Genomic DNA, 27,364 nt, shown 5'->3' on the forward strand with positions numbered 1-27,364 from the left:
TTGCTTTGCCACACATGAAAAAATTCTAATAATCAATTGCACTGGAAAACTAATTTATATTAGTTGTTAATCATTTTAATTACATGATGATGACAGTTATTATGGATAGGGCATCATTTTTCTCCTCAGGAATTTTCTTTCCTCCTCCTCTTACCTCCATTATGCAAACAAAACAAAACAAAACAAAAACAAAAAGAACAAATTGCACCCCTATTTCTATAGCCCTTCCCCAGCATCCTTGTTTCTCACATGCATAAACTGATATTTAAATACCTACTGTTAACTTGGTGGATTCAGCCTCTCAAGGCTATTTACAACCTGCTTCCTCCCTTCCTGTGTTCCCTCTGCCAGTGAGTGAACTCCTCATTAATAAAACCCAGTATTTACAGACAAAAATAACATCTCTAAGTTGACATGTGATTTTGCACTGTTTTCAGATGAGGTGAGTATGACATATTAATCAGAGGTACTTAGAATTTTAGGTCAGTTTTGCAATAAATTTTTCAGGTGCATTTTAAAGGTCTTTGAAGACCATAAGCCTATGTTAAACGACTTTCTTTTTCTTTTTCTTTTTCTTTTAAACAAAAGGATGTGGAAAGGTAACCTACCTTTATGTGACAGGCGTAACCGGGGGTGGGTAGTATCAGCTGTATGACCTCCTGTCCAAAGCTCCAGTAAGTAACCCCACAGGAGCAAGGTGATAATGTACCCGGCGGATGCCATGCTGCCGTGTTCACCGTCCAAGCCCTCGCTCCTCACTTTAAGGAGGGTCTGAGTTTTACTTAGGACTTCCCTCCAGGGGCAGCGTGCGAGAGGCTTTGTCAGAAATCGAACGCGTTGTCATCAGAAAGCACAGTTCCGAAGTGCCATTTGTCAGGCTGTATTTGGCTATGTAAAACCTTTCTTTCCTCAGGACAGTTGTTTATAAGCCGGGAGCAAGAGGACATTCCAAAGAGTGAGTCTTCAGAGCCATGTCCTGTCTAGAGCTCTCTTCAGCAACTACGCCGGTAGATTCAGGAAGAAGCTGTATTTTTCAGTCACTTAGGCAAAGCTGTTCATTCAGAAAAAAAAAAAAAAAAAAAAACCCAGAGCACACGCACACGCACACGCACTCCCTTCTCCCGTGGAGGTCCTCTCTTCGGGCTCCTGGAAGCCTCTCAGAAGTCAGCCTCTTGCACTGACTTGCCAAACTGCTAGTTTTAATTCACCTTTCACCTTGCTAATTAAAAACAAGAAGTGCCATTCCCTCTAGGAGTCGTAGGATCCACCCAGCAGGGATGCAGTCTGTCAGTGGCTGTTTACAGGAAAGTTCAGGCAGGGTTGAGCAGCGTACTTGCTGTTTCTAGGAAGTATTTCTGGTCCACGTGCCCCGCTCCCATCCTCCCTCCCAGTCATAACCAGCCCCACGTTACTCAGCAGCAGGAGAGAACTCCACATTTTGATGGGGGAAATGGGGAGTTCGGGAGGGGTGATGACACATAACAGGCTGATTATTTAAGAATAGGTGACAGACAAGGATGTGGCATCAGAAAGCGCTTTTAAATTCTTACCAAGATAAATTGACCTAAGTTGAATAAATCCAACTTCTTTTTAAAATAATCTATTTGTAACCATCCAGGATCCAAATTCTGTTTTTCACTGTTGCCATATAGGTATTTTCAAAATTCAGTCTTTTTGTATTGCTTATATCTTAGGGATGCTATTTTTAAAGTCTTTGAAGAAAAATGTATTCCAAGAGCCTGAAAAAAAAAAAAAAAATTCATCTGTGATTGTCTCATAAATTTGTTAGAAATAATAAATTATTTACGTAAGCAAATTTGTCAAATGAAATTAAAAGCAAATCCTTTTTCCTAAAGCAATTCCTAAAATTTACTTCAAATTTAAGAATGTTGAAGTAATTTCCCCCAGGTAAGGTAACTGGTAAAGTCGAGGTTCACCACCCAAGAGATTTCTGTAAAGCAGGTATTAGAAAACTTAGAATGTGAAATACCTTAGGATTCAACTGCTATGCATTTCCAGAGTTGATTTTTCAAGACACTGTGTTTGTGTAAATAAGCTTAACACAATAGGTCAACTTTACAATCTACCTTCAATCAATCTCAAAAACGAAGCCAAACACTCTGGAGCTGTTGGCATGGAAATGAATGGTATTATGTTAAGATACCAATAAACTTGAATAGATGTTTGATTTGACAGTGGAGAGTTAAATGGTAAACCCTGATCTCAACTATGATAACTTCTTCTTATTCTGTATTTTAAATGCTAATAGTTAGGAACACTTTTTTTTTTTTTTTTTTTTTTTTTTTTTTTTTGAGACGGAGTCTCGCTCTGTAGCCCAGGCTGGAGTGCAGTGGCCGGATCTCAGCTCACTGCAAGCTCCGCCTCCTGGGTTCACGCCATTCTCCGGCCTCAGCCTCCCGAGTAGCTGGGACTACAGGCGCCCGCCATCTCGCCCGGCTATTTTTTTTATTTCTTAGTAGAGACGGGGTTTCACTGTGTTCGCCAGGATGGTCTCGATCTCCTGACCTCGTGATCCGCCCATCTCGGCCTCCCAAAGTGCTGGGATTACAGGCTTGAGCCACCGCGCCCGGCCAGGAACACTTTTTGAGAATTATGTTTTAAAATCATGAAACTGCAACAAAAAGATAACATAAGTCACCTTGATATTTTTGCATTATATAGAAACAAATGTACAGCCAGGCATTCTCTACCCATTTTTCTCATCATGAGATGTTCTTGTACAAGCAGAGTATATTTAGCAAAATGTAAATGTCACTGGATATTATAAATAATTAGATTTCCAAGGTCTACAAAAGATAGCAAACTCTAAACATTATTTAACAGTAAAACAACATGAAGTATTTAGAGACTTTTAACCTGGAGTGCTTGCATATTTTAAAAGCCAGTCTGATGAGCTATAGACCTAAAGGTTGCTCTAAATGTGATACATTGTACCTTCAAAATTCTCTTTTGTTTTCTTCCAGGATGGAAGCAAATGACAAAATAAATAGCAGCTATTATACATGTTATCTAACAGTGGGATTATAGGAAAAGTAAATGTGGTGCCTATACCTTTTATTGCAAATTCATGGCTACTCTCACATAACTGAAATTCTACTTAAGATTGCACAGTGCCTGTCCTAACTCTACTATAGAATTGAGACAATGTGAGACATTACAATCATTTCATTGTACACAAAATATGCACCTCTAAAATGTTGACAAGGGAATAAATGTTATGAATGCCAAGATTTGTCTTCGGTTTTATGTGTCATCCTTCAGATTAAGTTGGAGCAAGTTAGAAGTAAATGCCAGAATAATGGGTTCTTTAGATTCCTCAAAATGTGCTTTGGCTTATCTACCAGTTGCCAATGTCCTTACTTATTTCTTTTAACTCCTCTTTATGTGTTTTTACTTGTATCTTTATCCTATAGAAAATATATAGATGATGCCAAAAAATGACTGTTAGGAAAACTAAACATTCAGAACTATCTATAGCCTCAGATTCCCCCATGTGGCATTAGCAGTGGAATAAAGAGTCTTTGGGACAAAATTAGTCACCTACATCATAAAATAAAACAAGAATAATCCTCAGAAGCAGAATCATCAAATAATTTATCATCTAAACAAGACTTTTTTTTGAGAATAAAAGAGGCTGCTTTTAATAATTACATACAAATCAATAATACTATAGACAAATGACAACATCAAAATCTGAACCCTTGGGACCCTTTTCTAGATACTCTTGTGAAACAAGGAAATAGAAAATTAACAACATCAACAACAACTGACTTACCACCAACAGTGAGGGAAGAGCTTTAGTGGACTGAAAAACTTTGGAGTTACCAATAATATTGGGTGATGTTACTCTATTTGATTTGAGAGGATCCAGGCTAGCAGTTTGAACAATATCAGACAAGGAAAACCAGGTGAGAAGATAAATGCCAATTAGGAAGGTACTGCTTGCCAGATCAAGGGTTTTATTCCAAAATCCCTCATTCTTGCTAGTCTTACATCATTGTATGAAGAGCAATCTCAGTCTGGTAGAAGAAGGAGAAAAGAAAGAAAAGAAAATTGGGTGTTCATCAGGAGTTCCAGTCTCCCCCATGATGGGTTCCATCACTGGTTCTCCAATTTCAACAGCAGAAAGTCAACTAGCTTCTAGAACAAGCCTTCCCAGGAGGCAATCCCATACCATCTGCTGCTGAATCAACCTCAGGTCCTTGTTAAAGAACAGCCTGCTATGCCCCACCTCATGTTCCCAGTTTGCCTGAAATTTCACATGCTAAAATTTGTGTTTGACAGACGTTCCTTTAGGGCAGTGTTACCAACACTTTAGACATCTGTTTACCACATTCACCATTTTTGATATAATATTTAGTATTTGCAATTAAACTTAATTTAATATAAAATGAAATCATTACCTCATAGACTTGATGTCCTACTTGTATTTTTCAAATATATGCAAAAACCAAACAGTAGTAAAAGTTTATTTCTGCGTGACTTAAAATTATCTTGCATACTGTGGGAGACAGTACTCATCAATATTCCTTCAATATCGTATCATCAATATTCATTCCTTGGCATATGGGAGACTATACTTTCCAGCTCCTTGGCAGTCATGTGAATTCACTTGACTAATTCTAGCCAAAGAAATATGAGCAGAAGTGATATGTATCACATCTGGGCTGAGGCTGTGAAATACTCCTAAGAAATCATTTGGTCTTTCTGAAGCCCTTTCTGTAGCAAAAGAGGATAACTTACATTGAAATGGTGGCATGATGAAATTGAATCATCTTAGATTACTAAATCACCACTGGAGACAGCTACTCTAGAAAGTTATTCAGACCCACAAGAGACTTTGTATGAATGGGAGGAAACATGTTATGTTAAGCTGCTTAGTTTATTTGTTACCACAGCAGAGCGTAGCCTCTCCTGACTAAATGCACACACTGTACCTGCTGTGCTTTAGGGAACGTGCTTTTGGACCAACTTACAGCATTAACAAGTTGCTGACAGTGTATTACGGTGTATTCCATTCTATGTGCCACTAAAACTTACTTCAGCAGCTGCATACAGACAGGGAGAGATGTGGATACTTGAGAGCCAAGTAAGAGGTAAAGTAATTCCCTGTGCCACTTGTAGAATGGGGTGGAATATGCCTTTAGCTTTTGCAGTTGAACATTTACACAAAAATGATGACATATATATTATTTATAGGTGGACAACATCACATAGTACTACATCTGAAGAACATTATGATTAAAAACAGTAAAATCAAAGTATCAAAATGGCAATGATAATTATCCTTTTTATAACTAAAGACAGAAATACATAAATTTTATAAATCTATAAGGGCTTAAGATACTTAGATAACATAACTTCTCTGTGGTAGTTATGGCATTTCAGCTTCACTAATCCCTCTGCTATTCCTGCTAGCCCTGCTATCCCAATGACCTCCAGTCTGGAGCACCTCAAATGTCCCACCAATAAGACCTGCTGTTGCTGCTGCTGCCACCATTGCTGCTTCTGGGTTTTACAGGTCAGGACTGCTGATGCTTGTATCGGTCATTCTATTCATATGCCTTATATCACAGAATTTGTAAAGGATCTAGGGTCTAGATTGACTGTTTCACACATTCAGTGATTCAGGCAGATAAGGACAGATAACTACATTACTCCTGATTTGTGTGCTCCTAAGGGTAGTCCCAGAGAATGGCATTCCATCAATTAGTACCATATAAGATCCAATCATTCACCTGCCTGAAACAGGTTTGGCTAATGTTATTTTGATGTTATCATTTGGATGGCTGACAATCCAATAAGTTGGCCTTGTATTTTTCCATTTTGACCAGCTATTCTAAAAAGCAAAAAAGACTCATAAAATTTTAATGAAATTGCTCTCATAAAATTTTAAAATTCTTTGTTTCTGACTTATACTAGGTTTATTCTCATTTTCTTTTAGGTTTTTAATAATAAAGAAAAGCAGAAGCAGCATTTGGAGCCATGTATAAGCTTTAATGAACTTTAATCAAAGAGCAGTCATGATTTTCCTGCCTTTTTATGGCAAAATGAAAAGATTAATTCTGAAAATTCTATAATATACAGGACCTGGGAGGTTTACCTATACTCTTCCTTATAGGTTATAGATAATTCCTTAAAGAGACAGAACTCCAATCAGTTGCTTTAAAAAATCTAACATTCTACTTAAAAAAGAAAAAATCTAACATTCTAAAAAAACTTCTATAATATGTTATAATAGATGAGTTTCTATGTCTTTTTTATACATATTTGTGAGTTATTGGTGGCACCAGCAGTGAATTGGTTATATTATGTTATTATTACTCTCAACATCTATCACTATATTCCAAACTGATTCCACTTTAAAAGGAATAAAAATGATTACTGTTAACTTTTTATTCTCTATATGCTAGGCAGCATGCAAGGCATATTCATATAAAATCCAGTTAAACCCAGAAAATCACTTGATGCGATAGGTACCATTTTTATAGTCATTTACACAAAACAGAATGTAGGACACAGATGTCGGTAACTTAGTTAGTTGGTTAACTGCTTAGTTAATAACTTGCCTGAAGAGAAACACCAGTAAGCAGCATAATCACCATTTTAAATCCAGACACCAGGGTCCATGTTCCAACCATTCCAATTTTTTTTTTTAGAGAATATGATTTAAGAAAGACTTCACATTAGTTCTCCAAATACTATACTAGTAGGAACTTATCCTTAATAAATGCTAATCATGAACTATATAGAGTTTTAAAATAAAAACCTTTCAAAGCAGTTGGTGCTTCAACAATCAGTGTCTGTGATTGAACTCAGCAAATAAAGTCCTATATTCCAGGTTGTGTCAGATGGCAGAACACATTTTCTGTGATTTGCAGAGTGACCAGCTGCACACATATTAGTGATTTCGTTAGTTAATTGAATACCGACCCCTGTAGGCTTTTGGGTTTTGGCTAGTCTTTCAGGCTTGGCAAACACGAATAACAGGATGGCTAAATAACGTAGGGAAAATTATTGAAGAACAAATTCCTAAGGGAACTAAGAAAATAAATGTTTTAAGAAAAATTGTCAGGTAATAATGGTTATTCTTATTTCTGGAAATATATATACATATATAAATATCTGAAGAAATGCACAGAGAGAAAGACACATATTTCTAGTTATGGTCACAAAAGAAGAAAGAAGTTTCCAAGAAAAGGTTTAAGGGTAATAAATCATTTACACATAGTTACTGATGTTTAGATTATTTTGTCCAAAAGATTCCAACATTTTCAAACAATGTTACCACTAATGTACCTAAACTAAAGACAACATTTTATACTCTGTCCACTTAAGAAATTGACTCACTATGAAACCAATAATAAATGCCATAAACTTCAGTAAAGAAGTTATCCACTGATTTCTTTAATCTTATTCTAGACTTTAAGACTGCCCATGTGTTTTTTTCTTCCTGGCAATAAGTGATCTAACTGTTTGACAAGCAGTTTCTGAGTTGTGTACTTGAAAAAAAAATAAGGGATGGAGGGAGGCAGAAAAAAAGAGGAGAAAGAAGAAAGGAAGGGAGGGAGGAATGTAAATCATAATTCAATGTAATACATTTCTAATTTTTCTCTTTTTTTCCAAGTTTTGTGTCCTCTTTCATATTCTCTATAATCTCCATTATTTTTCAACTGCCCTTGTTAATGCCATACCCAAACCAGTTGGTACTGAGTGATTTATTCAATAAATATTTATTCAGTTTGTATTATTTGCAAGGCAATCTACAACGGCTTAAGATACTTAGATACCAAACATCAGTCTCTTCTTGTTCATTATTTGGAGCACTTCTTTAGTTGCTCAGATTCTCTTGATAGAGGATGAAGGTTCAATTGTCAGCGTAAAGTGAAGAAAACAATTATATTCCATCACAAAAGACGAGGAAGGATTTAGATAAAACCAATGCAATTATCCATTAGTCAGCTGTCAAGAAACTGAGCAAAATGACCAAATATTGTGTAATATTTTATAGCATTTTCAACTGTCATACAATTGGCAGAGAGATGTAAAATTTTACATATCACATAAAACTGACATAAACTCAATGAATATGCCTGTTTTACATTAAAGAGGAACATACATTGACTTTAAAGTTGTGAAGAATATGACTGAAAATAGGAATATTCAAAATAAATTATATTTTGGCTTTGAAAGTGAATTTTATAGTTCAAAGGAATCACAGTGACCAAGGAGAAAACCTGGCAGAAGGCCTATGAAGCCACTTCTCCCCACCCTCTACCACCCCATAAGGACTTCCTCTCCTTAACGTAATTCCAAATAACCATCCATGGAAGAGACAACACATGGAAAAAAGAATGTGATGTTGGTGAGATCCCAAAGATGGAACAAGAAATCTAAAATTATTATTTTTGCCACCTTTTATTCAGCTTTACTATAATTTCTAAAAATGATTTGGCAAATCATTTTGTACACGAACCAGATGATTGTTGTAAATGAGCCAGATTTTGCATAAGCAAGGATTTCAGGTACAGCGCCTCTTTGTTCGAATCGGTTGTTTTACTATTGGGGTTATTTTTGATGGGCGAGATGAGTGGTTATTTCGCATTACTAGGTAGTTCTGGCTTCTCATGCTCCAGTGCATAACACTAGCACCATGTGGAGGCCAGGACTGGTACTACATGTTTTCAGTTGTCCAGGAAATATAGTTACAAGCCTATTTATGCTCACAATTTGTTTCTTATAACAAAATTAAGAATTTGCTTTATTAAGTGATAATGTGACACTTTATGTTCTGAAAATAGCTAGTTTTCAAGAATGGGTCTTGCTAGTTAAGGGTGAAATTTTTAAGTGTTAACAGCAAGAATTCTGTTCAGGAAATATGCTTAACAAGTGGCTCAGAATGTTTAAAAGATGACCATAAATATATCAGAAACAAAGGTGATAAATAGACAAATATGTTTTGTGAAAATGTGTTGATTAAAATTTAGCAAACTCAGTTAAGTTTTATAGTTTAGAAAACTCTAAATTTAATCAGTCCTGATTTTTAACCATCATGTCTCATACTTAAAGCATCTCTACTGTTACTGTTACGATGAGACAATGATATAATTCCTGCATGTCCTCTTTGTATAATCACATGTTTATAGTAAGCAATAAATAATGCAAAAATATGAACAAAATATAAACTGTTCTAACCCCTAACCTCATTCCTCTTGATTGTCAAAAAATAAAAACAAAATAATAAAACAATATGTTTCCCTTGAGATCGAAATAGAAAAAATATTTTCAACCTAGAATTTTACTTTGTATTATATAGGACTAAGAAATTATCATGTTTCCAAAGAGAAATTAGCATATGTGCGCAGAGCTATGCCTAAAATTAATTGCAGGAGAATTTCAATGCATTGTTTAATGATCTCAAGGTAGATCACTAATCATTATTGAGAAAAGTTACAAAAATGGAATTTCAATTAAAACTCTACTGTATGAAATTTTAATAGCTAAGTAAGAAAAGCGAACTAGTACATCGTGTTTGTACAATAAAATTGGTAAGAGTTATGCAGGGCTAAAATGCAAGAAACAATAATATGTTTTACAAATAAGGGTGAAAATCAAGTTAAAGATTTCCTGAGTGATACAAGTTTTAAATAAGAGTCTACCTTGCCAGTTATTTCAATGAAGTAAGCTTTACAGTATTAAAAACATGACATATTATTTATTTCCAATGATAGGATAAAAATTTATGGAAATTCATTTAAATTCCCAGAAGGCACTGTTTCCTATAGTTTTTCAACTATAATGATATTAACATTGACATTTGATAAAAATCATTCAAGTACAAATTTCCTCATTCTGAATAAGCAATCAAGTTAGTTAAATATTTCTTCTAGAATTTTTCATTTTTTTCCATTATTCATTATGCAATTTCTTCATATCTTTCCTACATAATCAAATGATTCCTCTTTATTGAATAATTCTCAAACAGCATAGAAAAAATGTAGTTTCCCATCATAAAAGTAAATCTCCCCTAATCTCACTTATCCTCCAGTGACAGATTCATTTCTGGTTCCAACTTACAGTTAATTTCTTCAAAATACTGTCTATACTCAGTCTTCATTTGTTCACCTCTCATTTTCTCCTGAATCTACTCTATCAGTTAGAATTTTGGTTGGTTGCAGGTGGTAGAAAACCCAAACAACAGTGATTTAAATACGACAAATTTGACTTCTCCTTCTTGTAAACACAGTCCTGGGCTAAGTCCAAGGCTGGTGTTCCAGAGTGAGCATCTTTACCAATATGAGCATTTTCTATCTTGTATTTCATTCATCTTCAAAAGGTAGCCTCCATCGCATAGTCCCAACTGCAGCCATCACATCCTTTTTGTGGGCAACAATAATTAAGAATTAATAAAGAAGGGTATAGCTATGGCTTGAATGTCCCCTGCTAAACTCATGTCAAAATTTAATTGCCATTATGACAGTATTAAAAGGTGGGACCTTAAGAAGTTATTAGGTCCTGAGAGCTCTGCGCTTATGGCTGGATTAATGCTATTGTCTTGAGAGTGGGCTCCTGATGCAAGGATGAGGTCAGTCAGCTTTATTCTCTGTCTTGCTGTCAAACATGTGTACCTCCTCACCATGTGATGTCTTCTCCTATGCTATGAGGCAGCAAGAAAATCCTCACCAGATGTGGCCTCTCAAACTCAACTTTCCTGCCTCCAGAACCATGAGCTAAATAAACTATTATTAATTAATTAGCCAGTCTATGGTTTGCTATTATAGCAGCAAAAAAAACGGACTAAGAGAGTTGTGCCTTCTGCTTTTAAAGACACTTCATAGAAGCCCCCATGTTCCCGACCTCTAAATTTTTGAGTGCCACAGGATTTAGACCTATGACTTCATCTGTTCTCCATCTATACTCACCCAATATGGCAAATTTGCAATATGTCAGCTTGGCTAAACTGAACTACCTTTCCTAGAGTTCCTTTTTGTGTTTATTTCCGATTAGGCTGAGTCAAAAAGGAGGTTCTTGGGAGAATTGAAGGGTGGAAAAGAAACAACAGTCATTTTTGTAAAACACACTGGTTGCTTACATGTTGGTTTCAGTGGCAGCTTTCAGGCCTGCCACTGGTACACCGTCCAAGGAACCTCCTTCAGCTTCTCTGTCTCCTGGGCCAGGTGGGTGTCTTTAGCTCCATGACTAAGGGCTCCAGCTTCTGCAGAACACCCACATCACCAAAACCAGAGGGGACAAAAACTGATACTCTTTTTGGTCTGTCTTCATTGGGCTCTTGTTCATTGTCCATGCATGGAGGTTTTAGATTGTTCTTTCTCTCTCTTTCTCATTTGGTGTTTCTTTTCCACTCACTCCAACTCTGTAAATAAGCTTTCGTATTTTTTTTTTTTTTTTTGAGATGGAGTCTCGCTCTGTTGCCCAGGCTGGAGTGCAGTGGCGCAATCTCGGCTCACTGCTAGCTCCGCCTCCTGGGTTCACGCCCTTCTCCTGCCTCAGCCTCCCTAGTAGCTGGGACTACAGGCCCTGCCACCATGCCCGGCTAATTTTTTGTATTTTTAGTAGAGCCAGGGTTTCACCATGTTAGCCAGGATGGTCTCGATCTCCTGACCACCTGCCTCGGCCTCCCAAAGTGCTGGGATTACAGGCATGGGCCACTGCGCCTGGCCCAAGCTATATTGTTAGGCATAAAGATAACTACCTTACAGTGACTTATTAATCAGCTTCCACAAATGTATAATTTGAAATCCTTATAACAAACCTGTATTTATCTTCTTGGGAAACTGCTTCTTCTATTGAACCCTGACTAGTACACCCTCTAGAAATCTTATCCAAGACCATGACTTTTCATAACATCAAAGTGCGGAGGATCCCAAATTTATACCAATAAACTCAACCCATTCAACCCTTTCCACTAAATTACAGTTTTTATATCCTCTTGCCTTCTAGATATCTCCACTTGCATGTTTAATAAGCATCTGTACTTTAATATGTTCTGATTTCTAATTTGCCCTTTATTCCCCCCATCTATAAACCTACTTCCTCCCTCTAAATAAATGAACACATCTAGATCCCTTCCCACAAACGCTCTTCTGCTCCATGTCAATTAGGATAAAAATCAAATCCTTATAGTTGTCTAGGAGGTCTTTCTTGATGTGGACCCTTACTATATCTTTGACCTTATCCATCATTTTCCTTCTTCCTCACCCCATTCAAGACACATTGAGTCCGTTGATAATTCTCCCACTTCAGGGACTTGTGCATGCTGTTTCCTCTTGCTAGAAAGCTCATCCCTCAGAAATACTTGTTTTACTCGTAGTAACTCTAAATTTTTATCAGAAGTCAAAAAGTTAAGAAAGTATAATTACTAAGAAAATAAATACTGAATATAATTAATTATAATGTATAATGCTAAACACTAATTTCAACTATCTACAAGCGTCTGTAATAATGTTTTTAACTGGAAATAATTTTTTAAAACAATATTTACAGTAAAAGAGCATGTGTTGGATCCTGGTTTAATACTATGTGACTGAGTGGTACCCTTGATCAAAATATTTAACTTTTCTGAGTATTATTTTCTATCACCTGTATCATAGATGTAATAATAATAACTTAAGTAGAATACATATTCTGAAACACATATGATTATACTCGAATTTTTAATATGCAAATATTTCTATATTTTTATATGGTCTTCATGTTAATATTAGCATATTCAAATATTTAAATAAGTTTTCCTGTTTCAATTTTTGGATTATGAAAAGGTCTGCATGAAAGTTTATAAATATGTTAGTTGTTTTATTTGTACCATTTGAACAGTGGGTTATTTTTTTCCCTTAAAAACTGCTTCCTGACTGGGCACTGTGGCTCACGCCTGTAATCCCAGGACTTTGGGAGGCTGAGGCTGGAGGATCACGAGGTCAACAAATAGAGATCATCCTAGCCAACATGATGAAAACCCGTCTCTACTAAAAATACAAAAATTAGCTGGGCGTGGTGGTGTGCACCTGTAATCTCAGCTACTCAGGAGGCTGAGGTAGGAGAATTACTTGAACCCGAGAGGTGGAGGTTGCAGTGAATGGAGATCTCGCCACTGTACTCCAGCCTGGCAAAAGAGCAAGACTCCATTAAAAAAAAAACAAAAACAAAAAAAAAACAGAAAACAAAAAAAAAAACTTACGACAATAACATAAGAAGCAGCATAATTGGTTTTTCAGGATCGAAATAGCTTAGCTCTTGTATTATTCCTAGTGTTTCATATTTTCAAAGGCATTGCTATAAATATAGAATGTCTCCTGTGTACTGTTGAAGAGATGTAAGTAGCATCCTAATACCTCTTCACTCTCATTCATGAAATGAAACCTCTGCAGAAAGACAATATACTCTCTCAGAATAAAAGAAAGCTAATATCTCATCAGAACCTTTAGATTACTTATCTTTTGACTTTCTTTCAATCCAACAGCCTCTCTTATCTTCACTTCCTCCTTATCCTGCTTAGAGTCTAACACTTCCCTGTTTCAATAATGCTATTGCCGATAACCTAAACTCCTTAGTCCCTCTCTCTTATTCTTCAACTACTGGGCAAAACACAAGCTCTGCATTAACATGATTATCTAATGATATAGTTTAGCTTTGTGTCCTCACCCAAATCTCAACTTAAATTTTAATCCCATAATCCCCACATGTCATGATGATGACCTAGTGGGAGATCATTGAATCATGGGGGCAATTCCCCCATACTGTTCTCTTGATAGTGAGTGAGTTTTCACAAGATATGATGGTTTTATAAGCATCTGGCACTCCTTTTCTCTCCTGTCAGCCTGTGAAGAGGTGACTTTCATCCTGATTGTAAGTTTCCTATGGTCTTCCCAGCCATGCAGAACTCTGAGTCAATTAAACTTCTTTTCTTTATAGATTACCAAGTCTCGGGTATTTCTTCACAGCAGTGCGAGAACGGACTAATACACCTGCTTTCTCTGTGTCTAGACACAAAGTAGCTAGGTATTTTCTCAAAAAGCCATGACAAGGAGGATGGATATTACACTGAAGGTATAAACAGTAACTCACTTGGGCTCTCTTCACTGTCCAGCAAATTCAGGATCTTTGGCTATTAAACCCATAGTCTCACTCTTCTCAGTACTCTTTCCCAAAACATTCCTTCTCAAATGTGTAAGCTACCCTTCCCCAAAATCTTTCCTCATTTATAGCATATAACCTGGATGTCTATTTCATAGAAAAAGCTAAAAACTTATGCATATATGCTTTCATTTCCTGCACACATTTCTGTTGATTAATAATTGATTAAGGAGGGATGTGGTATCCCTCCTTCATCTGTCATTGATATTTCTAGCTATAGGCTGAATTCTATCTCTTCCCCCTTCTTAGAAACTGTGCATTATAAATTGCTTATCCCCTTTCTCTTTCAATTGCTCTTTTTAAAGTAGATGTATAAATGTGCTCAAGTCTTCATATTAAAAAGAAAAAGAAAAATAGCAGTCTTCCTTCAAACTCTTATTCTCTATACTATCTATCTCCTCGACAGCCTCGTCCCTGTTACAGCAAAGCATTCTTTAACATCCTCTTTACTCTCTTTTTCTGTACTTCATCTTTCTTTTCAAATTGCTATTGTTAGGCCGCTGATCCTATCACATCACTAAATAGGTGAGTGATGCTTTCATGTCACAAACCACTGCTCATTATTCAGCTCTTACAAAAAAATATGCAAATAAAAAAGGAAAACTAAGAAACCAATAGTCTATAATAATTTCCCTCTGTCCAAGACCTACTCTCTTTAATCACCAACTTTACAAACGTTTATTTCTAAATAGTTTTCTTTGAAAATGTTTTTTCTCTTTTTTTTTTTTTTTTTTTTTGAATCAGGGTCTCACTTTGTCACCCAGACTGGAGTGCAGTAGTGTCATCACAGCTCACTTTAGCCTTGACCTCCTGGGCTCAAACAATCCTCCCACCTCAGCCTGCTGAGTAACTGGGACTACACACAGGTGCCAACCTGCCTGGCTAATTTTATTTTTATTATTTTTTTACAGATGGGATCTCACTATGTTGCCCTGCCTCATAAACATGAATTTTAAAAATTATTTTCAATATTCTTACACCAAGCTTATAGATACTGAATCTATGAACTATGGTTTTCTAGATATGTTAGTTATCTGTCACTGAGGAACAACATTACCACAAACTCAGTGACTTAAAACAATACACTAACTCTCTCATAGTTTCTGGGGAAGAAGGCTGGCACAGCTTAGCTAGGTCCTCTGCTCAGGGTCTAGCAAGGCTGCAATCAGTGTCCGCTAGAGCTGAAGTCTCATTACAGGCTCTGCAAGAGAAGGATCTGCTTCACTCAAGTTGCTGGTTAAATTCAGCTTCTTGTAACTGTAGGACTGAGGGATTCAGTTTCTTATAGCCTGTCACTCCAAAGGCTGCCCTCAGTCCTATAGGTCTCCCACAGATTCTTATTACATGGTGCTCCCCAACATAGCCTCTAGCTTCCTCAAAGTGAACAAGGGAGAGAGTCCAACAAGATGAGCACTACAATCTAATACCATTTAATCATGTAATCACATAGACATAAACATATACATCCCATCACCTTTGCCATTATCTATTGACTAGAAGGAAGTCAAGTGTCTCACTCACACTCAAGGGAAGAGGATCACACAAGAGCACGAACACTAGGAGGTGGAGATCTCTGGGGTCACCTTAAGAATTTGTCTAACACTGAGAGGCAGGTCATGATGATGACGACCACCATCCTGTGGTGGACTAATGGATTCTCTTATGTCACAGAGTTCCTCATGCCTCCTGCAGACTCAATGCACTTGTTCACAAGGAAAGCCATAGTTGAGGAGGCATCAGCATGACCTTGGGCCTGGGCTGTTGGTGAGACCACCCAGATGGGTGAATATGACAAGCCTCCAACCCCACCACCTTCCTTCCCAGAGCACAAGGAGCGCAGATGACCCCAAGGCCTGGCTGGGCCACAGACCCAGCCTGGCTGGCACCAGCGATGGGCCTGCAGTGGAGCTGTGAGGGGCACCACACAGATCACCCTAAAACTTAGGCAGCCAACCTTCAAGTTCAACATCGACTCTGAAGAGACAGTGAAAGTACTGAAAAGGAAGGTTGAATCTGAAAAGAGGAAAGATGACTTTCTGGTAGCAGGTCAAAAATTATTTTATGCAGGCAAAATCCTCAATGATGATACTGCTCTCAAAAAATATAAACTTGTTGAGTCTATGGTGATAAAACCCAAAGCAGTGACAATACCAGTTCCAGCTACAATGCAGCAATCAAATCCTGCCACCACTATGAAGTGAGTTCCTCCACAGCAGCTGCTGTGGCTCAGGCTGCAACCCTCATCTCTGCCTTGGCTCCCACATCCACACCTACATCTATCATCCCACCAACAACAGCATGTCCTGAACATGTACCTTCTAGTGCAATGAAACAAGATAAACCTGCAGAAAAGTCAGCAGAAATACCAGTGGCTACTAGCTCAACATTAACTGAGAGTAGAGCAGGGGATTCTTCTCTGCCAAACCTTTTTGAAGTTGCAAATGCACTTGTAAAAAGTCAGTCCTATGAGAATATGGTAACTGAGATCATGTCAATGGGCTATAAACAAGAGCAAGAAATTGTGTCCCTGAGAGCCATTTTCAACAATCCTGACAGAGCAGTGCAGTATCTTTTAATAGGAATCCCTGGAGGTAGAAAAAGTCAGGCTGTGGTTGAGCAGTCCCCCACCCCCAATCAGGTACTACTAGGACCCCTCAGTCTTCAGCAGTGTCTTCAGCTGCTGCAACTATGACAGCAACAACTACAAGTTCTGGGGAACATCCCCATGAAATTTTATAGAATCAGCCTCAGTTTTGACAGATGAGACAAATTACTCAATAGAGTCCTTCCCTGCTTTTCCAGCATCGCTATAACAGATAGGTCAAGAGAATCCTTAATTGCTGTGGCAAATTAGCCAATACCAGGAGCATTTTATTCGGATGGTAAATGAACTAGTTCAAGAAGCTGGTGCTCGTGGAGGAAGAGGTGGAAGTGGCAGGAGAGGAAATGCAAAGTTGGAAATGGTCATATGGACTACATTCTAGTAGTTAGGATAAAGAAGCCATAGAAAGGTTAAAGGCATTAAGATTTCCTGAAAAACTTATGAGCATATTTCGTTTGTGAGAAGAATCAGTTTGGCTGCCAATTTTCTTCTATAGCAGAACTCGAATGAAGATTGAAAGGGACTTTTTTGTATCTTATGCTTCACACCAGTGCATTACACTAACTACATCCAGTGGGTTGTCTGGAAAGCCTTGGAATCCTACCCACAATACTTTGTATATGATAGATTGTTGGAGGTGGGGAGGGTGGGATCTAGGATATAGGGCAGGGATGAATACAGTACACGTCTGCTTCAATTAGATGCTGCACATCCAAACAGTATGATTATACAACCTGCTTTTGCAGGTCTTTATTTCTTCTATAAAGTAGGTAACTATCTCTAGGTTTCACTCCTTTTAGTGTACTAGATTCAGAAATTTAGTGTAATGCTCTGCTTTATATTTCTTTGACTTAGCATTGGTTTCAGAAATAATCATTGGTATGTAGAATTTTCAGTCTTTGTTTCATGAAAACACTGGATAAGGGCTTTGTGGAATTAAAAGGAAACTCTATGGCAACTGTAAAGAGAAATGCCGAATTATTGATGGTTAATTGTTGCTACTTCACAAAAGTTTAAAATTAATGTATAAGAAAGCCCATTCTTTCCTGTTAAATACCTGGGGTGGGGTAGGGGAGAAAGGAAAGCTTTTCTTACAATGAAAATAACTACTTTAACTATTTTAAAATTTCTTGATAACTTAATTACAGGCCTTTTTAAATTTTTATTTTTTGAAACAGTCTTGCTCTTTCACACAGGCTGGAGTGCAGTGGCCTGATCATGGCTTACTGTAGCCTTGACCTCCTGGGCTCAAGTGGTTCTCCTGCCTCAGGCTCCCAAGTAGCTGGGACTTACAGACACACACCACCATGCCTGGCTAATTTTTAATTTTTTGTAAAGACAAGATCTTACTACCTTGCCTAGACTGGTCTCAAATGCCAGGGCTCAAGCGATCCTCCTGTCTTGGCCTCCCAAAGTGCTGGGATGACAGATGTGAAGTACCATGCCCGGCCAGACGTGCCCTTCTGACATGATCTAACAAGCTGTACAAGTATAGACAAAGTTATTTTCCTGCTTACATTTTTTGTTTGGGGAAAAACATTGGTGTGTTTCTGATTACTGTTTACTTCATTGTTGTATTGCAGTAAAAGTTTTAAAACAATCGTTGCTTGTTTGCTTTTGATGTATTCCTTAGTGAAATTAGCACTTTTAGGTCCAATGAAGAAATGCAGAATTCTCTTTTCCTCTTTCCCGTTCCTCAGCAGAAATGTGTTTATCAGCAAGTTGTGGGTCTTACTACTGCCTTTAAAAAAAAAAAAAAAAAAAAAAAACCTCACAAAATGCTGATTCAGATCGAAATTAATGCAAACATTTCAAAACTAGATTTCTGATATTTGCAGATGATTTTCTTTATTAGTTAAGAATGTATTACCACTGAAATAATTAGTGTTGTTTTGCTTTCAAAAAGAGAAGGTGGACAGAACTGTGATCCAGCATCCCTTATTGCACTGGAAAGTCTTACAAATTCTTTTGAAAGGACGAGGAGACGTGTCTAGAAAAACACTTTTGAAAATATATAATCAAGATATCTCATGGCATATTAAAGGAAAAACATTTTATAGCAAAAATATTATCTGTCCACCACAGTGAAACTTGTTTTATCCACACTTACTATTTTTTTTTTCCTTTTAGAAGAAGAAAATGCAAAGCAACAAAATATCAGCAACAGACTCTGGTACATTTCAGATGTTCATCTTTAACATCAGTGTGTTTTCTGCCTCAGTCAGAAAACTCTAGAACTGGTTGAAAACTTGAGTGTGTTGGGACTCAGAAAATGTAACCCTGGAATATGGTGCATTTACATGAAGCAGACTCAAGATTTCTCTGATTCTCCCGCCACCCCTGTAACACCTACCTGCTGTCTTTCAATCCTCTGTCTCTCCCAAAGCACAAAGTGAAGTTTTCTCTGAAGTTCCCTTATCTAGCTAGAAACGAGATCTGCAAAGAACACATTTGCCTTTCCTGAAATTTCATTAACCAGAGAAGATTAAACTCGTATCGCAGAGAAAGAAACTGAAAATTAAACACCACACTTAAAGCCCAGATAAACTTCATCCCAAACTATTGTCTGCTCTACATCCCATTCGATTTCCAAAGAAAATTATTTAGCAACTATTGTTTGAGCCTTAGGCCCAATCTCCTCCTAAAAATAATTTACTATCCCTCAAGTGGCCAAATTTTCCCCATCTCTCTGCTTCTCCTGTGAAGAAGTGTATATATACATGCATCTGTACCTAATTGGGTTATTGGGTGATCATTTCCCTGTGACTTCCCCATGCTATGCACATTAAATAAATTTGTATGCCTTTCTCTCCTATTAATCTTCCTTTTGTCAGTTCATTTTTAACAAACCTTCAAGAAGTGAACGGGGAAACTTTCCTTCTTTGCCTCTTTTAGTGGATTTTAAAGATCCACCCTTGAAAATAAGTGTACTTTTTTTTTTTTTTTTTGAGACAGAGTCTCACTGTGTTGCCTAGGCTGGAATGCAATGATGCGATCTCAGCTCACTGCAATGTCTGCCTCCCGGTTCAAGTAATTCTGCTGCCTCAGTCTCCCAAGTAGCTGGGATTACAGATGCCTGTCACCACGCCCAGCTAATTTTTGTATTTCTAGTAGAGACAGGGTTTCACCATGTAGGCCAGGCTGGTCTCAAACTCCTGACCTAGTGATCTGCCCACCTCGGCCTCCCAAAGTGCTGGGATTACAGGTGTGAGTCACCATGCCCAGCCATAAATGTACTTTTATAGTCAGTAATTATCTCACCTGTAAGATGAAAATGTACCCTAATGTCTAGTGAGACACATTTTACTTAAAGAAAAAATTTAAATGTTTGTTTCATGACATGTGCATAGCATTTTCTTTGCCATTCACCCTACTCTTTAAATAACTGTTTTGAAATCATGTATTCCTTGAGAAGCATTTGCTATTTTAAAGGGATTCCAATCAGTTATTAGTATTCTTTTGGGGGAAAAAAAAAGATACACTAAAAAGGCAATTTAGGATCTATGTGAGCTAAAAAAATAGATTGACCATATTCACTTCAGTTATCTTTATAACTGTGTTTCAATTGTCTCTCTTTTAATTATTGCCAATTTATTTAATGTGCATAGCATGGGGGAGCCACAGGGAAATGATTATCCAATAACCCAATTAGGTGCAGGTGCATGCATATATACACTTCTTCATAGGAAAAGGGGAGAGATGAGGAAAATTTGGCAACTTGAAGGATGGTACATTATTTTTACTGGGAGATTAGGAAAACCAGGCTTGTAGACTATGCAGTTTGCTGTTATTTTTATCAACCTAAATAACAAATGGCCAGGGATATGCTAAAAGAAATGATGCTTAGTCCAGAATAGGAGCTGCAATGGGTATTTGTGTGTCACAGTCATCTCTGTGCATATTCAGAGATGTAAAATAAAACAAATGTTTTCAAAGAAAAAAAATGAAGAGGATTACATAATTAGTGTGAGATAATTATCCTTAATTGCAAAGATTAATAACAAGGGTGGAGTTAGTGCAAAGTTGAGTAGGCAATTTCTGGGTAGATGTTCTGGCAGAAGTTTTTTTGATTGACTGATTTAATTAGTTAGTTAGCTAGTTACTTATTTGCATAAGGTTGTGATAGCTTTTGTGCAAGGTTATAGTTTTTTGAAGAGCCTTTTGTGATGTCTTTTTTTTTTTTTTTTTTTAACCAGACAATTGTGCATGAAAACCATTCTTTCATGTCCTTTTTCTGCTCCATTTTCAGGGTTTTTTTTCTTTTTCTTTTTTTTTGTTTTTTAACACAAGTGACTCTATTTTTATTCTGACAATTTTTAACATTGTTTATAGGTAGATTTTAGCCAAGTTGTAACTAAAATTACATCTAACTTAATAATTTGCTGTTGTCTTAAATAAAAAGTCACTCTTTCATAAAACTATGCATAATTGTATCTTGGACACAAGAAGGATGTTAGTTTATCCAGTCATTGAAGGATCTTTTATTAAATTATGTGTCATCTATAAGGCAATCCTCACAGCATAAATCCTAAGAATAGTTTTATATTAAGGAACAAATAATACATACATATGCATGCATGGAGGCACACACTACCTGTGAACAAATTTGGAGATATTGAAGAAAGCTTTGAAGAAATGCTTATAACTTAGATTAAAATTAAGTTTAATTATATAAAATATTAGATTTTTGGAATTTAGACAATTTAAAAATCAATTAAAATTTAACTAAAATTCCACTCTTTGGTTCTTTCCCTTCCTAACCTGGAAGACGATGAACTATTTTTCTAATGAAAAGAAATACATTAGTGTCATCTTTTTTACTCACAACAGTAAGTGAAGGAAAGTCAGAATTGCAAATTATACACTTTTGGTAAAAAGCCAATACAATTACAAAATTTATTTCAGTGTTTTAATACTTGATGTACAATTGACCCTTGAACAACACGGGAGCTGGGGTGCCATCCCCCAAATTGTCAAAAATTTGCATATACATAAACAGTCAACACATATTTTCTATGTTACATGTATTGTACACCATATTCTTATAATAAGATAAGCGAGGGAAAAGAAAATGTTATTAGGAAAATCACAAGGAAAAGAAAATACATTTGCAGTACTTTACTGTCTTTGTCCATACAATAAGTTTACATTGTCTATTTCCTAGATGAATCATCTGTCTGAAATGGGGGGCAACCCCAGTTGCAGACCTCGATCTGTGCTACATGTCAAGGAATTCAGCTTTTTCTTATAATGTCATGACCTATCCGCTTCCTGGGAGCACTTCCAGCATCACTAGTGACACTTCGTATGGGTCGCATGGTGTTATGCCAGGTTTAAGGTACTGCATTAAACACAATGAAAAACACAGAACTATGGACAAACACTTCTTACTGTTACATACAATTTACTAGAGAAATGAACTGCTTTTATGGAGATGATTGGTGTCATCTGGCATTTGAGCAGATACCCTCAACAATTGAGTTCACTGCAATAGCATCAGGAGGTGGCTGGAAAATTATTACAGTAGCATAGTATGCACTACAGTTAATTTTATGCAGTTATGACTTAATACTGAATCTTTACATTTATTTACATTTCTCTCTATTGCAAATGTTGCCATGTAAAGTCTCTAAGTATATGTGTGCCTAAGTTTTGATGAATTCTATCTTTCTATAAATTTATGTGTATGTTATGGTAGTAAATGATAAAAAGACTAATGTCTACATGTATTTTATGCATTCATGACATACTTAGATTATTGTTAATTTTTCATATCTGTAGGCCATGTGTTTTGTCTTTTTCAAATTGTCATAATCTCAAGAAATGGTTAAAATATATTTACTGAATAAATCCACCTATACATGGATCTGCACAGTTCAAACTCGTGTTGCTCAAGGGTCAACTGTGTTATCTTTGTCATCACACCTCTACAGAGATTTTTTAATATTTTCAAACAGGAGGGACCACACTGTTTACACAATTTGTTTCTGTTTTTCTTCATGCAGGTAATATACAGTAAACATCCTAGCGGCTATTCTGTATGATCTCAATAACTTTTTATTGTCTTAAATTATTATGATTAGACTAGGTTTGAAATCACTTTCCTTCTAGTTTGCATTACAGGGACATACGAGAAGGATTAGGATTTTTCAAATACCTAATACTTACTTTTAAAAAATGCTTTTTAAAATACGCATTAACTTTACAAAGAAAAATGTACCTAGTTATCTCCCCTTTGGGTATACAAGTATCCACCCTTCCTGGAGGTGATTCTTCAGTTAATGCTCTTCGATTGAGTAGCATCAAATGAGATCCTTCTGTACTCTACAACTGGGCATGTCTGCAACCACTCCTTTTTTAAGGTTTAGTTTGTTATACTGAGTAATCATTATACATTCTCTTAATTTTCAGTTATCTTCACTGTGTTTTCTACAAGTCTTTTAAAGTACCAAAGTCTAAGGAATTGCAATGGATCCTTATATTAGCATATTAGGCTGTCTTTTAAAATTATGTATTTTGGAAGCTCATTTATAAATATATAAAAAGTTTACGAAATAGAATTACCTGGGAAAATTAGAATATAAAATTTAATATATAGAGTAGTGGTTGTGTATACACACAAAAATATAGGAAATAGACTGAGAGTTTAACAGTGTGTCTCAGAGGAAATAATTTACATAGCTTAAATATTTTCATTTTTTAATATATTCTATAATAAGCACATATTACATACATATATTTATATATAATATATAAATATATAAAAATATATAATATATTTATATTATATATTAATATTTATATATTCATATTTATAATATATCTATATTATATATCATAACATATAATATAATACAATATATTAATATATAATATATATTTATATATTACATATAATATGTATATATTTTATATATGTATTTAAATACAATATATGTATATATTTTATATATAGATTTTATACATATGCATGTAATACATATATAAATATATGCATATATAATACATATGTATGCAATGCATATATAGATATATGTATATAATACATATGTATATAAACATATAAATATAAATATATAAATATAATATACATATATGTATATATTATATCATATATAATATAAATATGTCATATATAATATATACATATATGCATACAATGTATACATATATACATATGAATATATACATATATGTATATTCATATATAAATATATACATATATTTTATATGCATACCCACATATATTACATATATATGTTACATATGCATAGATAATAATGGGAATTTATTTTCTTTTCATGATTATCTTATTTTGTTGTCATTTTGTCTTTAACATGGTTTCCAGGAGTTTGAAACCAGATTCCTTTTATTTGCAATTCTACTTTTGGCTTCTCAGATATTCTGTTAACTCTGCATAGAATATCACCTTATGGAAGGTTACTGTGCTTTGGATCTGCAGCAAACAATCTAAGTCTGGCAGCCCACAGTGACCTAGGAGAATTCTTACATTTTAAGTGATGAAAAAGTATTCAAGGAAAAATAGTTTGAATACTTTGAAAAAGTATTCAAAGAATACTTTTTGTTGACATGTGAAAATTAAATTTCAGTGTTCATAAGTAAAGTATTATTGGAATACAGCCGTACCCAATTGTTTTCATATTATCTCCAACTGCTTTTGCACTACACCTTCAGGGTTAAGCAGTTGAGACAGAGACTGAATGGCTTATAAAGCTTAATATATTTACTACTGGGCCATTTTCAGAAAGCTTGCTGACCCTTTTCACGATTGTCATTCCTTAAATTGTGTATGTATACAAATCATAAGAGGAAATTCATAAAAATGCAAATTCTGATTCTGTGGCCTATAACTCTGCATTTCAAACAAGCTCCAGGTGATGTCAATTATTGCTTTTCCACGAACCACACTCCAGGTAATAAAGCTCTGGATAGCCATTTTGATGTAATCTGCAAAATGTAAGAGTTATTTGAAACCCATCATTCCCAGGATGTTTTCCAGTGGATGTGTGTACGTGTGTGTGTGCGCGCGCACATGTATGTGTGACTTCACATCCCTCTTTTACTGAAAATCAATAATAATGGATCTGGATAAGTGGTTTAAGTAAAGATAGGAAAAATATATGATAAAAGAAATGGTTATAGAGCATTGATCTCCAGTAAATGCTTAGTGGAAAGTTTATAAATCTTATAGCATATATAAAATATTCAATATAATGACATATGCCAGGATATGGAGACTGTAGTTTTTTTTTTTTTTTTCTTTTTTCTTTTTTTCTCGAGGCAGGGTTTCACTCTGTCACCAGGCTGGAGTGTAAGGTCTCTTTTTTTTTATGTAATAAAATAATAAAAAAATAAAAAAGTTATGTGCCTACAAAGATATTTAAATTATCACTTCTTACATACTAATAATAAATGTGCATATAAAATCTGTAAAAATTATTAGGTTATAATTATTTAGTTCTTTTCCTTTTTTGAGAAAGTTATCTCAAAGTAGTTTATAAAAACAAACCAATCACCACCCGAAAACTAGTAGCTCTGGTAATTTATTATAAGTGTTGACTATATGCTGTAGCAGTAGCTCTAGGCCACTCTTTCCCACCATTAACAGATGGACAAAGTAGGCTATTGTGTTAGAAGAGCTTTCCCAGGGAAGAACTCTATTTAGATTCTTCTCACTTTCTAAATTGCTTCCTTTTTCCTAAGGCTGGTAAGGTAAAAATGAGTTTGTGATTACTTCTCCATGGGAGGTCTCTTTGTCCCTGTAAGATTCAGGGAAACCAGGGAAAGGAGACCTGTAGCGGTTACCGTATAGCAGCTCTTGTCTAGGCCTTTGGAGAACTATTCTTTTTCTTGGGTCAGGAATCTTTGTCTCTAGTCACAGAAGGTTGCACCAAGGAACAAGATTAGGAAAAAGACCAATAAGCTAATTTCAGTTTAGACCTTAAGCTAGAGAGACAGTAGAATTCCTATAGTATTTGGAGATCATAAAAACAAATCAACATAAATAAATGTATGTTTACATTTACATTAGAGCACATTCCTGAAAAATCTGGTAAATTTGAAAAACATACAAAAGTAATTTTTGGCTTATATGTAAAATAGAATGAATTCTAGGTTCAAATAATCATGAGTGTTTTAACCATATGAATGTCAGGCTGTTTACTGAGGGGTCCTTGCTCCCAGAGCTCCCAAGATGGTGGTGGGCCGCTTCCTAGATGGTGGCAACCCTCCTGTTCTCTGACCTGGGGTTCTTGGCCTCATGGATTCGAAGGAATGGAATCTTGGGCCATGCCGTGAGTGTTATAGTTCTATTAGAAGCTGTGAGTCACGGAAGAGAACCATGGAACCCAGTGACTAGTAGTGTTCAGCTCGATTAGGAGGAACCCAGGCACTTAGCGGTGCAGGAACAATGGCAAGCCTTTAGACCGATTGGGAGCGGAAACGGGTGCCTCCCTGGATCAGAAGCACGGCCGGACACACTGCCGGATGCGGAAGGATGGAAGTCAGCACAGGGTCTGCTAAGGCGACAAACAGCAGTGGTGGACAGTAAGCTAAAGCTCAGCTCTAGCCTTAACAAACACAGACCAGAAGAGAGTGCAGTTGCAAGATTTAATAGGTGAAAACAGAGCTCCCACACAAAGAGAGGGGACCCAGAGAGGGTAGCTGCTGAGGGCTCAAATACCTGGGTTTATATCCTGATCATTGTCCCTCCCTCTGTGCTCTCAGGCAATAGATGATTGGCTATTTCTATACCTTTTGTTATTGCCTAATTAGCATTTTAGTGAGCTGTCTTTACTACCTGATGTGTAGCTAAGTTGCAAGCCCCATGTTTAAAGGTGAATATGGTTACCTTCCCAGCTAGGCTTAGGGATTCTAAGTTGGCCTAGCAAATCCAGCTAGTCCTGTCTCTCAAAGCGAAATATTCCAAAACTATGTAAGAAAGTTTTCCTAGGCCGGGTGCGGTGGCTCACGCCTGTAATCCCAGCACTTTGGGAGGCCGAGGGGGGTGGATCACGAGTTCAGGAGATCAAGACCATCCTGGCTAACACGGTGAAACCCCGTCTCTACTACAAATACAAAAAATTATCCAGGCGCAGTGGCAGGCATCTGTAGTCCCAGCTACTCAGGAGGCTGAGGCAGAAAGGTGTGAATCAAGGAGGCAGAGCTTGCAGTGAACTGAGATCGCACCACTGCACTCCAGCCTGGGTGACAGAGTGAGACTCCGTGTCAAAAAAAAAAAAGTTTTCCTTATGCCTTATGCCTTATGCTTTCCTTAAGCCTTAATTGATTTGAATTGCAGGATAGCTAGCACCCCTGGCTATCATCCATAACCACTGACAGTGTCAGCAGTCATTGTGAACCGAAAATGCCTTACAAACAGCAAAAGCTGATGATACAAAACCTATTAAGAATCTATGCTATAAAGCAAAATATCAGAATTAGTAATAATCATAATACTACTTAAGTTTTCACGATCTCTTACCTGAACCTTTCTGGTAACAATTTATCTCCGTGACTTAAAAAATACATATCTTTTAAAAATAACTTCAAAAGCACAAGAAAAAAAAA

The 27,364-nt window shown here is 36.3% G+C and overlaps 1 protein-coding gene and 1 pseudogene across 1 annotated transcript in view; one reads left to right on the forward strand and one right to left on the reverse strand.

The window, feature by feature from the left end:
- Positions 1–1,679, reverse strand: part of SEMA3E (semaphorin 3E) — a 290,397-nt gene extending 288,718 nt beyond the window's left edge. Inside the window, exon 1 of the mRNA XM_003896387.5 lies at positions 609–1,679. Coding sequence (XP_003896436.3) covers positions 609–723 — 115 coding nt within the window. The 5' untranslated portion in view covers positions 724–1,679. The remainder of the gene's footprint in view (positions 1–608) is intronic.
- Positions 1,680–15,054: 13,375 nt separating this feature from the next.
- LOC101013175 lies at positions 15,055–17,914 on the forward strand (annotated as a pseudogene).
- Positions 17,915–27,364: the final 9,450 nt, after the last annotated feature.

The sequence above is a fragment of the Papio anubis genome, chromosome 4, assembly GCF_008728515.1.
Source record: "Papio anubis isolate 15944 chromosome 4, Panubis1.0, whole genome shotgun sequence".
Classification (NCBI taxonomy): domain Eukaryota; kingdom Metazoa; phylum Chordata; class Mammalia; order Primates; family Cercopithecidae; genus Papio; species Papio anubis.